Genomic DNA, 17,158 nt, shown 5'->3' with positions numbered 1-17,158 from the left:
CTGATGTGTGAAGAAACGCTGGAGGATTATTTATAAATGCTGATCATGACGCCTGAAGTAGGAGTGACTCTTAGTTCAGACACGCCATTACACGCCCACCGGGGGTTTATAAATAGTGTGGAAGTGGGCTTCGCTGGCTAAGCACCTTCAGAGGAAACACATCTTCCCCTGGAAACCAAATGGAGCTAAGCCCTGGGAAGTAAACACCTTGTTCTGCCTCGTCAGGGTAATTTAGTGCATCGTTTAAGTATCTGATTGTTTTTTTTAAGAAACTCTCTGCCTCCATAACATAAAGTGACTGTATCTCATGGCCAAAAAGTGCCAGAGCTCTGCGTGTGGCTGAGCCCACGCTCAGTGGTGGTCACGTGAAAGCCAGTCCACCCAGCCTTTTCCTTACGTTCTCCTCTGATTCCCCAATTACTTAACATTACACAACCTTCTAAAGGTTTCCTATAGGACGCTTACGTTAACAACGTTTCTGTCTACACCGAAACGTAACCATGGTGCTGCTGGAACTTCACGTTGAACGGGACTTGCTGTGCCTCGCAGTTCAGGGTGGGCGTCCAGACGGATGCCCTGGTGGGAGAGAGCCAGGGCGTGCAGACATGTGTGCATGGGTGTGCACGTGGGACATTTGTACCCAAATAAAGCATTTCCTGGCAACCACATCCTAGAAAAAAAGGCAACTGTCTTGCCTCAAAACCAATACAAATAAAGACTTCCTCTTTCCTTCCTTGCACCCACTGACGGGCCCACACACGCGCGGGAGAGCTGCACGCGTGTGTCACTAGTAGGCCCTCTGACTGGTAGGAAGCTGCTGTGTGTCGCCAGGCACCCCTCCGCGTAGGCAGCTCTCTGCACGCACTTCCCGTGCTTCTCGTGCGTTCTGTCCTCACGCAGAGACCAATTTGAGCCCCCTTTCAATAGCTCCCTTGTCTCTCATCTCTGTTTGGCTGTTGCCCGAGTTTTATGTTAAATTCTGTGCACTTTTATTTAAAGCCAAGTTTTAAACAAACTTTATGTAAACTACAGATGGATGGTTTAGTATTTAGAGAGTTTTCCAGGCAGGGGCACCAAAGGTTCTCTCCCTTTTCCTGCATGTCACAGAGCACAGCGCCAGAGCTCCTTTAAATAAGACACCAAATAATCCCACGGGGGGTGGGGGGCGGAATGGAGAAGGTACCACCTGCTGCTTTAGGTTCTGAGCCATCGGCCTTCTCGGCGCCAGTTTCAATACGATCTGTAGGTACAAACTATGAAAGGAAAGAATCCCAGAAAGCTCAAACGACTGGTTGCTGTAATTTGTAAATACTCATGGCATTCATTTTTCTGCAGTGTGTTTTTCTTTAACTCCTTATGCACATTTATACGAAAATTATGAGATATAGTCCTTTAGACAGTAATAAGTAAAGAAAGTGCCTACATCATATAAGGCAAGAAAATGAATGTCAATTTGTTTCTTTGTACGAGAACCATAATATAAGTTGCCATACATGAGTTTAAATGAACGTTGATTATTACTTTTTAAGTCTTCGATTCTTCAAGCCCAAACTCAAGTGTAGCTTCAAGTTGCCACATGTCTGTGGACCCATTGCAGTACCTCCTGACTCTCAGTCACTTTCACAGGGGTCATGACCTTTTCTCTGAGGTCAAACCCAATGATGTGAAAGCAAGGGAACAACATTAACGAACGCAGTTGTCAACCACAGCAGTTAAGACTTTGACAGAACAAATAGTGTTTTCCTCTGAAACAACTGTAAAAATAAAGACGTTTTATGATCAGAATACAGTAAAGAGTTCAGTTTTGTCCATTTATAATTGAAGATGTATTTTTTAAAGGAGACCAGATTTGTCATTTAAAAAGTATATTACCAAACCTGCATTTCTTCAGAAGATCTAAGTTTTTAATGGACACCTACCAAGCAAAGTGGTGGTGACTCCCCAGGGAGAGACGGTCCGTGGGGACTTCAGGCTCAGAATGAGATGAGGGGATGTATGTTCGTTTCACACCCAGACACCTGACCTGGGCTCCCCGGGAGAAGCTCCTTGTCTGCCCGCCGAGCCAAAGCCCCCACGTGGGTCTGGTCGTCCCAATGTCACAGATACTGTCCTGCCTTGTGTGTGACCAGGGAACTAGATGTGGTCACTTCCATGATGTCACCGTGCCTTTCACTACCCCCAGTGACTCTTTATTTCCATGTCTGCATCTCCACCTAGACGTGCTGCAGGTAGAGACTTTGTTCCCGAGGGTTAAGGCGTCTCTGTTTCTGTTTTCTGCACACCTACAGATAAACAACAAAGCCAACGTGGTAACTAGCCCCAAAGAGACCGCCCCTCCCCCGGCGCTGGTACTCCTGGACTCTGTAACCCTTCCTGCGTTCTTCACCGTTCTCTGTCGTTTATCTCATGTGCTTTCACTGTATAGACGCATAGATATGAGTGTTTTGTTTCGTTGAGTTTTGCTTTTGTTTTTGCTTTCTAAGATATGGGAAAATTCATTTTTTCATTTCGCGAAGGCAGTTGGTTGTCAAGCAGTGTGTTTCTAACATGGGGCGACCTCATTTCGTTGTTGGACGTCATGCTGACAGCTGTGGTCTCGGCGACCACCTCTGCATGCGGCCCTAAGAATGCCGTGGGACGCGCTTGGGTTGCTCTCAGCTCTCCTACTGATGACAGCTGCCAAGGTCGGGGACCCTGCGTCCTTCTGTGAGGCGCTGCTGGCATCAGGGGCGGCTAAGGGGACAATCGCGGAGCACAGTAAATGCAGACCTCATTCCCCGGTTCCCTCTCACTAACAGACAGCATGGCTTTGGAAGACCTCACCTTCTGACAGTAAGAGGCGCTGGGAAATTTAAAGTTTGCTGTTTGCTGTATTTTAAATTAAATTACCACTGTTTCACTTTCATCCAGAGAATGAAACCGCATAGCATAGAGCTTTGAATTACCACTGGGGACTAGTTTTGTCCATTCCAGTCAGGCTCACACTATCAACGACTACATTAGTTTAACACTTGGAAACAGTGTTATGTTAAAATCTGAGATTTGAATACTGGAATTTAGTTCTCTGAGTTCCACAGTATTTTCTCCATGTATGATTTTGAGAAATGTTTCTGATTTTTTTGCTGACCTCTATACTGTATTTTCAAGAATCCCAAATGTCGGAATGATTTCACTTGGGTTCACCAGAAGGCCCAATTTAAAGCCATTTAAAGGAAGACAGCAGCTGTGCAGCAATGAAACAGCTGGTGACCCCGGCAGGGAGAGGACTCCGGGAGCCGGTCCCAGAGCGGGCCCAGCTTGGAGGGGACTCTCCGGGGCTGCGGTGATTTCCACTGGACAAGACATCGTGTGATGAAAGCACCAAGCGTGCCACTGGTGTGGGGACATGAGTCTCTTTTACATCAGTTATTTGAGTGTTACTTTCCACTTGGGCATATTTCTGCAATTTTCTGGTGGAAAGCAATAGCAAACATAATGTTTTCATTATGGAAAAACATGGCTTTACAAGCAAATTGTCTGTGTAAATACAGAGGGTGCAAAAGATGTATGCACATTTTAAGAAAGGAAAACTGTATTAAAATTGTAATACTCAACATACACCGATAACAAAAGATGATACAAGTCACGTTTGACTTCTGCAATTATAAGAGGGGCGCAGAGTGGTTACCATCAGTGTCCAAACACTTCTGATTACAGTGAACTACTGCTTGAGCAACGTGGACCAGTGTCCACTTGTATACAAGTTTTTGCCACCCCCGGTATATGCTCCACAAAACAGAATTTTCTTTTAGGTATAAATCAGCACACAGCTTAACAGCATCATATCTCAAATTATAGTAAAGATATGATTCATTCTAGAATCCTTTGCATGAACCTTTAAAGTTCCTTAGAATTTCTTAGGGACTTTGAAATACATTCTTTGGATAGTCCTTTGTAAGGGTGGTCCAACGGTTCTAGATTTTCCAAGGATATTTATCTGTGTATAAATATTAGTGATGACACCATCATCGATTCTCAAAACACTACAGCAGGAAAATGTCTCAAAAAGAGTTTGAGATCCTCCAAAGAGTGCTGCTGTCTGGTGGCCATGGCCACTCACTGAGGAAGGAAGGAAAGCTCTGTGTGGTGCGGGCCTTCGTGAAACAGTGGCTGCCTCGCTAGGTCTGCGGTCTTCAAAGCCTTGTCTGTCCGCTGACGAGAATAAGGCCTCTGCATGCTGCTGCCGTCCCGGGGCCCTGCGGCGGGCTCACCGGGAGCTCCCCCATCCGGCTCGTGTCCGCTGCAGCCTCTGACAGTCGTGGACACTGCTTGAGCCCTGGTCACTGTTTGTCCTGTCAGCTGGCTCCCTCCATGCTGTGCCTCTCACCAGTCCGAATATACTTACCAATGCAAACTGTTTCTTTCTCTATTTTGTTCTCACTCAGGAACCCCAAACTACTGTTATCCACAACCCTGATGGAAACAAGGTATTCAGAAAGAAAGATCACATCGTCTTGCTTTAACAAGATTACACATCTCATCAAATATTCAAAGCAAAATTAATTGTCTGAAAATAGGAAAGAAAATCCTTAGCCTTTTTCTAGCACACTTTCTTTTGGGCCTAATCTATGTAGACCTGTACACATATTTCTGTTTCAAAAGAAAAAAGAATGACATCTTGCAAGAGAACGAGTGGTAGCAGTAGTCAATAAAAGTCGGGTTAAACAAGGTCTTTACGGCAAGAGACTGTGTATCTTAAGCAAGCCCACCTGGTTTTTTTGGTTGATTTTTCCTTCCATGCCTGTCTTGCATTGTATTTTAGATGTATTCTGCATGAAATTTTAGAATTTCTTGCTGTCTCATTCCACTGTCTTCAAAAAAATCAACTTGAGTTCATAGGTATTTGTTTAAGTTTAATGTTGCTTTCGAGTTTATTCTGTTGCCATGGTGTTTTTGTTTTTTTTCTTTCCTTTAAATTCTCTGTTGTTGGTGTTGTTTTGTTGTTTGGCATGAATTTGAGGAGAATACGGGAGTTTTCCTTCTTGTGAAATATGTTTGTTTGTGTTGACCCATGAGCACCCCAGTAACAGACCTTGGACTTTGCCGAAAGAAGACTGTACCGTTTCCCCTCCACTGTAGCTTGTTCGCACGCATATTAACTAAGTAACGGTCCTTGAGTAGAGTCTACAGCGTGAAAGGAGCCATTTTCTGAACATAGTCCACGTGTCCAGTTTATTCTCATACATCATGATAGCTCTAGGGGGATGAAAAACACTTCATGAGAGTTTCTGAAATAAGTGCTGGGTCTTACTTCTCCTTACTCTTATCAGCAATGTTTGAGTCAGTAAACACGTTTTCTCTGGGTTAGCATTTAGTTATCAATATGAAAAACATTAAAGTAAACACCATCCAGTGCTATATTCTTTATGATGAGATGTAGCTGACAGTCGTGACACTTAAAATGCTCTAAGTCCCTAAAAGACTGGAGGCTCCCGGGGCATCACACAGGAAAACGGGTTTTGCCAGAATCATTAGCAAGTGAAAGACCACGCACAGCAGCTGGAGTGGACACTTCTAGGTCTAGCTCTGTCCTTTGTAAGAGTCGCTGCATGTTATGTCTTGCTTACATGAGTAAGTTTCCTCTTAAGTGCATGGGTTTACTTCATGTTGAGCTTAAGTTTGAACTCTAGGTCATGTTAACAAACGCATGAAGACTCTTTGGTTTGTGTGGGTGGAGACTCTGGACACATCTGTAATTAGTCTGTCCCTTTGGTGTAAATATTCTGCGTGATAGTTACACAAATTGATCGCTTTTTTAAATATCGAATCTCTAAAAGGACAGTGCTGTTTGCATCGTTTTCCAAAATCTGCTCTTCCTCACTGAGCACATACTGTAGCTGTAACCAGAAGCTAGTTTTCAATGTTTTCACTCTGGCCATCAGTCATTCCAAGTGGAAAATCGTGTCTTACGACTATTACTACATTTCTTGGCTAGAAAATCCATTATAAATGGAGAAACGTGCCAAACCCCTTTTAAGGAACGTAACTTAATGCTGGCTGTTGCAGTGTCCTTTTAAGTGTGCTTCTGAATCTCCAGCCTCATCTGTAGTTTTACGAAGAGATAGCCTTGTCTTTTCCTTATGGGAGTGGGTTCCAGTAACGGCCAGTTTCTGACTTAGAAATAAATGAAAAAAATCTAATTGTCCTTGGAAGTAAATTATCCGTTATGGTTCCATTGTGCCGATCGATCACAAACGTGGAAATTCTCGAAAGCACGTCCAGCACACCTTCACTTAGCACTGAAGTGCTTTGTCTCTGCAGAGAAACAAGGCGGGCACCTCTGCTGTGCGTTCATTCAGATGCAGTGCCTTACACAACAAGGGACTGCATGCTGACTGAGAATAAAAATTGTTCTGCTTCAGGTTAAGATTCCTTAGGCTGATGGCGTCAGTGTTCCCCAAGCGCACAGACAGAGCACGTGCTACGGTGCAGTTTAGCACAAAACGCATCCTTCGATTGCTCTCAGAGGAAGCAGCATGCGTGGGCCGCGTCTGCAGCTCACCTGGGGTTATGGTACCTCCGAGCTCAGGCGGCCACAGTGCTCCCTTTGTAAATGTTTGTGGCATTTGGCATTTTATTTCTGTTTAGACCATGTCACGTGTTTGTCCGTTTGCACGTCAGCACACGCACACAGCCTGCTGAACAATTTTGCATGATGTGAACACCACTCGCCAGTTGTTTAAGAAGCAAAGAGTGAAGCTGTTTATTGTTTGCAACTTAAAACGTGTTTTCTCCTCAACAGGAGTCAACTGAGAGTTCCAACACGACAATTGAGGACGAAGATGTAAAAGGTACGGATTAATCCAGCAGTGGGAAAGGCCCAGCTCGGACTTCCGCGTCTGTTGGGAAAGAATGTATCTGTCTCAGATAGCTGACAAATGTAGGAGCGAGGCCTGTGCTATAGCACAAAAGAATTTCCTCTTAGTATTTTCTTAACGTATCGCTATTATTTTGAATGCGTGTATGGTTTGGTCAGGTTTTTTCACATTGTGTTTTTTTCCCTGTTTTAACTGTGCATATGTGGTTATTCGAGCACAGTGTGACTTGAAACCAGTAATGACATAATATTAGAAACATGATACCCAATTGTAAATGTGTCGGTCGAAAGGAAACATAAAATGCTTGTGCGCTGCATACATTCCTGAAACCTTCTAGAAAACAGTTTTATGTTCAAGAATGGGGTGTGACAATAACTATTTTTTAAAAACTTCAGTCGTCTCTCCTGCGTGTCAGTGGATTTGCATTTGGTAGCCTTTTAATCGTGGGTTTTCGTGAACTTTCCTAATGTGCCCTGGCCCCCATGCTGTGCAGTGTCCCCGCAGGTGAGTGGCGCCTGCTGACACCTCAGTGCCACCCCCCCACCCACTCCCAGCGCCCTTCTCTCTGGGGCCGTGGCTGTCCCAGAATGGCTTGTTTTCCCTCGCTTCTGCAGTTCTTCCTCGCCTTTTGTAATAAGTGTTCGTAGCAACAGCTTCTACAGGCCACTTGTCACGATAGGGAAAGCAGAAGAATGAAAGGAAAGGAAGTATAAAGAAATTCAGAGAAGTGGTCCATTAGTTAATGAAACCTCCCCTGGAAAGATTACTTACCTAATGGTATAAACATAGGTGTCATTAGCAAGATAGTTTTGAAAATCTGCCTTCACATTACAGAAGAAAGAACCTGGGAACTCTCCGCTCAAGGAGACTTACAGGTAATTTAGGAAATAAAAATGGCTGCGGAGCCAAGTTGCCGGCCAGCTGCTAACTTTATTCTGTTAGGTGCCCTACCCATAAGGCTGGCACCCTGACCTGACTCCCCTCCACTGGTGGGAGCTGTGTCAGGCTTTTGTTTAGTAGATCTGTTTACCCCCACTTGCCCCGGAGCTAAAATTTGAACTCAAGTAATTTCGTGAATCATTGGTTCTAGCCCCATTAGATAAAGAGATTCCTTTTTTAACCAAACAAGCATATGTGCCGTTAAGCTTTCCCAATGATTCAGAAAGAATCATCTTTATATGTACATTGCACTCATTAGCTCTTTCAGCCGAGCAATGTATTTATATGATTTTTACATCTTCCCTTGAGCAAGAATCGGAAAGAGGAAATAACCTGTCTGTCATCCACTGGAGAGACTGAGTGTCTGAATAACTGGATAAAACTGGAACCCCAGCATCCAGGGAGTGAGCCTGCTGCTTGTAACCGCAGTGCGCTCAGTAGGGCCGTTCCCGGCTGCCTCGCCTCTCCCCTGAGTGTTGGTTCAGAATGAGTCCTGTGGCCGCTGTGGCTGTGAGTGTGCACAGCAGCCCGGCCACTCACACCTGACAGTATGTACTTTGTGTGTGTGTGAAGGGAGATTAGGTCAGCAGTTGTTGGAAGCAGCCCTTCAGTCCCGTGTCCCGGGGACCCCAGACTGGGAGGGGTCGGCCTTTAGAGTCGCACTGTGTCGACACCAACAAAAGCCCAACCCTGAGCTCAAAGAAACGCCCAGCTGGCCATGAGCCCTCTGTGCTGTGGCTTCTTCCCTTGAAGTCAGTGAAGAAGTGACCTAAGTGTCTGCCTGCTGTTATGTGTGTGGATGTGGTCAGAGTCCGGATGTGACACGTGTGACACGCGAGGCCTCATTGTGTTCTCTATGATCCACGCCGCCTCGGGCAGCTCACACGGAAACTCTAAGTGACAGCAGGAAGCCTACGGCCTCGAAAGGCTCTGAGGATCACCCCGGCCATCGTCCTGACGGCAGGACAGGTGGCACAGAGAAGGGTCATCGGTGTTTTCAGCGTATTTTTAGGCTGTTGGTCTGCTTGTGCGGGAACCTCTCCGTCCGCCGGGCCAGGCGTGCTCCTGCCTGGGAGCGGCTGTCTTTCTGCTGTCGCTTTGGCGCTGGGTCAGGATGTGTTCGTGAAACCCGCTCTGCTAGACCGTGGGCTGAGCTCAGGACCTGACGTGTAGGAACTCAGGGAGACCGTCCGTTCCTTAACCCGACCCAGAGCACGGCGCGTCTGGGCTCCACACACACTCCCCACCCCCACCCCACGTGACCTTGTTGTGCGGCTGAAACCACACTTTCAACCGCTCTCAAGGTGTGTGCCCGCCGTGCTCTGCTGCACGCAGCCCCCTCCAGCTGGCTGTCCCTGCTCATATGAGCACCCGACCTCCACGTGACCCCACGAGTGCCAGCACACGCCTCCGCCAGTGGTAGCGTCTCCCTGGTCTCACTGCCAAGGAACACGGGCAAAATTAATACCTGAGGAGGGAGGAGGGGGACCAACAGCACAGGACCTTGTTCAGGCGTCTTCTGGGGGCAGGGAGACAGGCCACTGCGCTCAGAGAAGGAGCACAGAGGCTGTGGGAAGTCGGGGCCTCCCGCTCCAAGGGGCCGGCCTGGGGAGCGTGGGGGTGGCCTGTGGCTTCAGGAGGCCCCAGCTGGGCGCTGTTCCTGACCGGGCTCCAGGCCGTCTGTTTCCTCCTCCCTCCCGCAATGTGCAGTGAGTGTGTGCCGTCTGCAGATGCCACATCTGTTCTTGTGATCTCGTCGTCAGCCTTCTGTCTGTGCTTCATCTCTGAGGCTACGACTTAGCCATTTCTCCTACTTAATTCTGCAAACATCCAGAAGACTTAATGAAAACATGAGATGTTATATCTCAATATCCTTTATCTTCTTTTTCAGAAAAACCTCTGGCGTTTGGTTACAATCACATTTTCCTTTCCAAGCTCACAGTGTCCTAAGGGCCTTGTGACGACAGCTTCCCAGGCTTCCCTTTAACGAGCGCTACGTCCGCCGTGTTCTTTCTCCAAGGGCCACGTAGTCACGTCCTACTGCCCACCTTTTGAGCAGCATCCTAATTTTGTCCTTTGGTTTCTGGCCGGTGTCCAGATAATTCTCAGACAAGGGATGACATGTGCATGAAGCATACACGTGACACACGACATGCCACAGGCAGTCACACGTGAGCAGGTCCAGAACAGTTCAGGTGTGTGCAGCGCGTGAAGATCCGAACAAGGAAAGCCCTACACGGAACATTGGGATTCACCCAGGTGTTGTAAAGATTATGGAACACCTGCTATGTGCCGGCTCTGGAAAACCAGGCGGAGGCTCTGAAGGCTCGTTTCATAGACGCTCCCAGCCTTGTTGTGTTCTGGGAAGTGACATCTGCTGGTGCATTTCCTCTGTTTGCACTGCCGTTCTCTTCTGTGTTAAAGGAGATTTCTTGCAGTGTACATGAGTAAATGTCCTTAAAACCTAGTGCAGTAAGTAGTCTTACTCCTTTTGACATGGATTAGGGCACATTTTCCCCTAGGCCAGTGCTGTTAAGCAGAATTTGCCAGTCATGATATGAAAAATAAGCATCATGTTTGGTACAAAAAGACTGATTTGCTGCTGGGCCTGCTGTGGTCTGCTTCGCTGTGGTGACACGATGGCCCCCTGAGCCATCATACCCACTAACTACGCGGACGTGGCACTCAGGTACCTAAGGAAGCAGTCTGCAACATGCAATACCTCTGGCGCTTGGTCTGATCTCCTCAGATTAGAACAGAAAACTTACAAACGACACTTAGGTTTGAACACTCCCATCTATTCAATTGTATGTTCTTGAAAAACAAACATAAAAACTCTATGAAACAGTTTCATGCTACGTAAGCTGTAGATACGACGGTCCTTGTGTAGTGGCCACGCGCGCTCACACCTCTGGAGAATGTCCCTCTCTGATTCTCCTCCTCCCTCGTGCTGTCCGCGCGTTTTGTTTGGTCCAAGTGCACTTGTCCTGCAGGCAGATCCCTGACTGTTTCCATACATTCACGTTCACACACGACTTTGACAGCCGAATGTGAGAGGACTGCCATATTCCCGTTCCTTTAACTCTCCCGGGTCGTGTTACAGCTTTCTCTGTCTCCTCAGTTTTGCTTGCCTCCCACTCCGGTCCCTCAGCGAATCCTGTGGGTCTTCCCTTCAGAATACACGCAGTTCTTCTGGAAGTTGCCTGCGGCCCCCTGACGCACGTCCATCAGCCTGGTTACGGCACCACATTGTTCTGCCTCTGTTACTGGCATGACTGGTCAGTCAGCAGTCGGCTGCTTTGGCATTACCTGCCCAGAGGCTGTTCCCAGCTCTGTATTCAGAGTGCCACTTTCCAAACCCGTCAGAGCGTGTGCCGTGTCTGCCCTGTCCCCGGGCTGGCTGCCAGCACCATTAGAAAAGGTGGAAAGGCCAGGCCGCCTCCTGCCTTGCCCTGGACCCTCTGACTCATCCCTGGTGGACCTCAGGACGCTGCTCCCGCCTCCCATCTGTGCGTGCCGCCCCCTGCCTGCCGCGTCCTGGCACAGGCTCCACGTGGCTCTTGGTCTGATCAGATGTGACGCTCTCAGGGCTTGGTGACCCCGTTCTATGTTGCGTCCCCCCAAATCCAGCGCTCCCACTCTCCTCTCCTCTGCTTTCCTCCCGGTGTTTATCAGCCTCTGAAATAACGATTTTCCGTGTTTGTTCACTGTCTCTCCTCCCCTCCTAGAATGGAGTGTTTTCACCGCAGAGACTTGTGTCTGTTTCCCCACAGCTGTACCAACAGTGTCCTCACAGCATCTGGCAGTCGCAGGAACGATAAAACCTAAGTGGTGGAGGAAGGAGCCCAGTGGAGACCAGCCGGCCGTGTCCTGGCTGCCTCTGAGATTAGACTCCCTGAAAGTTAGCATCACATCACAGCTTTTTATTGTCAGAGGTTTTTGTCCACTTGTCCCCGCCCCCATAATTAGGTGCTAAAAATATAGGAAATGCAAGTTTAAAAAGTCAGACACAGGCCCAGTGGAGCGTGTGCTCTGGCGTCAGAATCCAGCCCTCCGCCGGCTGTGCAGCCCGGCCCTGCACACGGGGTCATACACACAGTGGGGCAGTCACAGCACCGTCTTCAGCATTTCCCTTCAGAAGTGACGGCGTGGCTCGGCCCAACAATAACAACACGGTGCAGGGCCTGCGGGCTAGAGACGTGTCTGTAGGGGCCTGGTGGCCTGCCTGCCGTAGCTACTCCGGACCTTACCTGTTTCTGACCGCTCTGTACTGACTGGAAAGAGCACGGAGGGTCAGTACTCAGGATCCATCGATCGAAAGGGACCTGTGTTTGTTTTTTATTTAAGCATCACTGCTTCTATTTTCTAAGCCATTTATTTTACACGGGGGTCCATCAGTAATGGTGAGACCCACATGTAGAACCCAACAGATCTACATATGCAAATAACATAGAAACTGCCCAGCGACAGGAAATAAACTCATTTTGCTTTAAAACTGAACTCAACACTTTTGTTTTAATTAAGGTGACAGTATTCCTTTCACGTGGGATGAATTTTAAATAGATTATTTTAATCCAGTTTTTGCCTCCATGGTATCATATAACAGGCACTCAGAAAATTAGTGAATGAAATGATAAGGTTTTTACATTAAGTGCCTTTTGTTTGAGCCCTTAAGATTTTGAGCTCAGAGCCCACTTTATTTTTAATCAAACAGGACATATTGTAACCAGTGAGTCGCTCATTGAAACTGATCCTTTCCCCTGGATGTTTTCAAGTATTTTGAAAAACTGGCTCACTTTTGACTGTGTCCCGATTGTCCCCCTGGCGAGTAGCAGGGAAATCTGCAGCCCGACCGTCTGCGCGTAGCCCATCCGCAGCTGCAGGGAGCACATCTGTGCAGGTCACTGAACCCGCTTGGGCAAACGGCGTCCAGCCCGTCACAGACACGGTCTCTCGTGGAGACGGTGGCTACAGGTCGGCGCTCCCTCAGGGGACACTCGCCTCCGGACAGGAGCTTGCGGTTAAAACGTATGAAAGGCCAGTTACTGGTTTGTTGTGAAATAATTCCTCACGGCGTCACTGGTGTCTTTACTGACATCTCCACATCTGCTTTCAGAACGCCTATCTAGCAAAACACAGATAGGAAATGTTGCAAAGAGATTGTTATCATCCAACAGAGTTTGGATAATAGACAGAAACCCATCGCCACTTTGTGTTTTCAGATTAGAAGAGAAAGAACAGAAAGAGATTCCGCTATGGAATGTCATTTGTTTTCAGGGTGGACGAGGGTGCACTTTCCACGGGGACGGAAGTGGGTCTGCCTGTCGGGGGTGCGGCCTGCTTGCCCCGTGCCCACGTCATCAGGACCGCGTGTCCAGCCCAGCACTGTATGACGTCACACAGTTAAGGCACCATGGAGACCCCCAGGCATTGGTGAAACGCCCCTGGAAAGGAAATGCTCTCTGGTGACAGAAAAGGCAGCTGTCTTGGAAGATGACTGTGATTTAGGAGGCGTCTGGCCAGTGTAGGAAGTGGGAGCACGTGAGGTGGTGAACTTGTGTCTCCCATCAGGAGACAGACGCTCATCCTTCGTGCCCTTACAAGTGAAAAGGGGAGTGGACTCAGGTGGAGCTTCACCATGCTCCTTCACATGTGACCCATTACTGAGATGTGGCGTTACCAGCTTTGCAGGGTAAACAGACAAACAAAACATCTGGGACGAGTGTAAGCACCTGTGCCCGAGCGGGTCTCCTCAGTCGGAACGAGAACTTGCTGGCGTGAGCAGCCGTGGGCAGCACTGAGGAGACCCCTGTCATGTGCCGTGTGCGGGACCTGCCTGTGCGGGTTCTGACCCGGCCCTCACAGGCTTCCCGGGGGTCCCCACGCTGTCTCAGGGGCTCTCACCCTCCTAAACTGAGCTGTGACTGAGCTGTAACTGACCTTTGGTCCTGGGCGTCGTGTCACTTCTCCATGTCAGATCCCTGGGGACGTCAGAAGAGTTATGGGAATTTCCATCGTTTTGAGAGAGAGAGGTGAAAAGAGGCTGTGTGCTGCACACCTGAATCAGTGTCCCAAGCTGTGACACCACTGAGTGTCCCCATGTGACACCACTGAGTGTCCCCAGACCGCCGCTGCCGTGCTCCTGCTGACACATCAGACGCGTGTGGTCTTCAGGCAGGTGGGCGGCTCCTCCGTGCCCAGTGCCCTGGCCGCTGTGTGTGGTGCCGGTGACGTGGGCAGTGCACTTACCGGGAGAGGCTGGCATCAGCCCAGAATTGTCCAAATTAAGAAAATTCACTCGTGACCTTCATCCTTTGTTCTGTGACCTTCCTTCACTGGCTTCTGAACTTGCTGTTGGTTGTGGATGCCCTGGTGCTTTCACACTGTGAGGGTGCGACTGGGTTTGCGGTGTGTCCCGCGTTGTCTTCTTGTCCCCCTGCCTGCCCCCCTCGCAGTGATTCAGTGATTCATGGGCTGGGGGGGGGGGGGCAACCTGCAAGGAAAGCACAGGCGGCTCTTTTGTTTGCAGCTGCTGAAGATGCACATTAGCCCAAAAGTGCGGGCTGCTGTGACAGGCGACCCTGTCCCAGCGTTGGTGGCAGACTCCCCAGGGGAACGGGAGAGGGGTTAAGTGGAAGAACTTACCACTTGGGAAAAGGTGAGACTTTCTTGTAGTTAAAAGACTTGCACTGCCCAGGGAGGCAGCACTGGAGTGACGCGTACTCAACTGTCAGCTTGTGTCACCCTGAAAACAGGGAGAAGGACTTTACAGTGTCCCACGGAGCTCGGTAACTGTGGAGGCAGAATGACGTCTCATTGTAGTGACTAGAGTTGGCCTCGTTCTTTCTCCACGGCCACCCCACTCTGGATGGTTTTGCTGGGTCTCCTTGCAGAAGTCACAGGTTCGGGCTGTGTGGCATACAGGGTGGGCTCCTCCCACATCGTCAGCCCTTGAATTATTCAGGAAAGTAGCTGTGAGGAAGCCCACAGATTGCGCTGAGTCCCCTTTTGTACTAAGCTCGAGTGTTCCGCTTCCCTTAGACGAGTCCAAGCAATTATGTAGAAGAAGTGAAGTTCATTCAATGCCACCCTCTTGGCTGCACGGCTCTGCCCCCCTGAGCGTGTCCCTACTTCCAGCTCGTCCTGCGTGGCAGAGATCTGACCCTCAGATCACTTTTACTTGGGACCCGAAACGTACAGGCCCTGTTTTGGCCAGTGTCACCTAAGTTGGTTGGAGGGGTTCATGGGAATCATTGCTGGATTTCCTTCATGGCAAAAAAAAAAAAAAGGGGGGGGGGAACTTCCCAAATATTTAAAAATCCTGGGTCTCATCCTCTCGTTCCCAAGCCTGACTCCCCTGGGAGAAGACGGCTTTGCCGTCCCCTTGGTTTGCAGTGTGAGAGCCCCTCCCCGCCAGCACCGCCAGGGAGCGCTCAGCTTCTCGCTTACCGTGCCAGTGTGTGAGCCTGGAGGCCGGGGACGGCAGCTTTCCTCTTAAGTGCAGCAGTGGAGACGAATCTTTGCACCAGTTCCTTAAACCTTTTTTCCCTTGTCATCACCTCTTAACCGGAGGTGGCAGCTCGCGTCTGATTGCTGACGCGTCCTAATACTGAACGCTCAGTGCTGTGGGGAGGCTGCTATCGATGGCATATGCATGTCAGCGGGGGGCGGGCGGCTCCCCAGTTACTGGTGGGGCTGGGCTGAGTCCTCCCCTGTGAGCAGCTGTTCTCCGGAACCACATGGTTGGTTTATATCGAAGCCATTTTTATGAACGTCTATAAATACTTTGCACTTCCCTTAATTTTAAAAAAGAAGTAAATATTTTGTTTCATCTTCAGAAGCAGGGTCATTTTGGAAATGATATGGCCATATTTTGTGACCCAGTGATATCTTCACAAGCTTTTTTAAATCTAAACGTATTTTCACTAACGCTCAATGACCCCAGTGCTAGGTTTTCTGTTCTTAAGTATTTGTCAGTCATTTATTGTGAGGCCACAGCAAGTCACAATGTTTCTTGTCCAATTAACAATTTATGCGTTGAAACTACAAGTCGTTAGTTTTTATGAAGCAAAGTAAAAAGATGGCTTGAATAATTTAATTTGTTTTAATCTTTAGGGCCTGTAACAGCTAAAGAGCTGAAAAGTTGAAGTTATGGAAAAGGTTACTCTGCATAAGTGTCCAATACTTTCTTTAATATAACTTTGGTGATTTCCAGGTCTTATGTTTGAATGAAATGGTATAGATTATGACACACATTACCTCCAGAAACAGTCATGGGTTTGATTTTAAAAGCCAAAATAATGGAAATCACTCTTCCAAATGGTAACTAACGTGTCAACTAGCGAAATAAAAATACAGTCTCAGGAAACTCCAAACACAGCTGAGTTGAAGACATGTTTTCCTATACACTTACCAAGAGCATAAATATGATCCTAATTTGTATGTTTCCTTAGACAATAACTATACCCAGGAGTTAGTCTCATTAACGGCAGCATGGAAAGAGAGTATAAAACCATGGGGTACCATTGTTGTGAAATTGGCCCAGTCATTAAGTAGTCACTCCACAGACAAAGGACAGGCCTGGGGCATCAGCCTGCACCGCCAGCAGGAGGTGGATGGAGAAGGCAACATGTCCATTGTCCTGGGGCTGATGGGGTTTTCATACACAGAGTTTGGGGAAAAAAGATGTAGATTGTTTTGAGAGAATCTGCAGTATCTGCAGATATGAAGGTGGGAGAAGGTAAAACACAGGAGCCTGACAGTAAGAAAGGAGTGTGGTCTGACTCTGGATTCCCTGTGGGAAACCGTCTAGAAATTCACACGTCAGTGGGACGCGGTGGCGTCTGGTGGCCACCGTCCTCTTCAGGTAATAAGCGACAAGCTGGTCAGGAGCTGAGCTGTCTCCTGCTGGTGTCAGCCTGGCCACCAGCTGACGAATCCTCTCTGTCCTCCTCCCCCACTCCACCTCTGTGATCTGATTGAGGACATCTCAGAATTTCTGTTGTGACTGTGATAATGCCACACCTCTGCTACAGTTCAGTGAGGGAATAAATGGCAGCCTGGGGAGCACTCAGGAGGTGACAGTGGAGCAGAGTACTGAAGGAGCGTCCAGTCCAGACACAACGTGCTGTTTCCAGGCAGAGGAGTAGAGAGAACAGGCAGGAGTAGCTGGGAGGGGAGCTGCTTGGGATGGCTGTGCCCCGCGCCCTCACCGCCAGGGGACAGAGTGTCAGGAGATGCAGTGGACAGCAGGGCAGGGAGGCCTTTGCAGAGCATGCAAGTGTGGGCTTTAGTGCCACAGAGAGGGGTGTGCAGGGGTGGGGGAGCAGGGGCACCGGGACTTCAGAGAAGCGGAGATGGAG

The 17,158-nt window shown here is 48.6% G+C and overlaps 1 protein-coding gene across 1 annotated transcript in view; it reads left to right on the top strand.

The window, feature by feature from the left end:
• Nucleotides 1–17,158, top strand: part of CAMK2D (calcium/calmodulin dependent protein kinase II delta) — a 200,977-nt gene that overhangs the window by 171,092 nt on the left and 12,727 nt on the right. The window contains 3 exon segments of the mRNA XM_033134709.1: nucleotides 2,289–2,348; nucleotides 4,425–4,466; nucleotides 6,782–6,830. Coding sequence (XP_032990600.1) covers nucleotides 2,289–2,348; nucleotides 4,425–4,466; nucleotides 6,782–6,830 — 151 coding nt within the window.

Source organism: Rhinolophus ferrumequinum, chromosome 18, assembly GCF_004115265.2.
Source record: "Rhinolophus ferrumequinum isolate MPI-CBG mRhiFer1 chromosome 18, mRhiFer1_v1.p, whole genome shotgun sequence".
In the NCBI taxonomy this organism is placed as follows: Eukaryota; Metazoa; Chordata; class Mammalia; order Chiroptera; family Rhinolophidae; genus Rhinolophus; species Rhinolophus ferrumequinum.
This window is presented reverse-complemented; position numbering and strand designations above follow the sequence as displayed.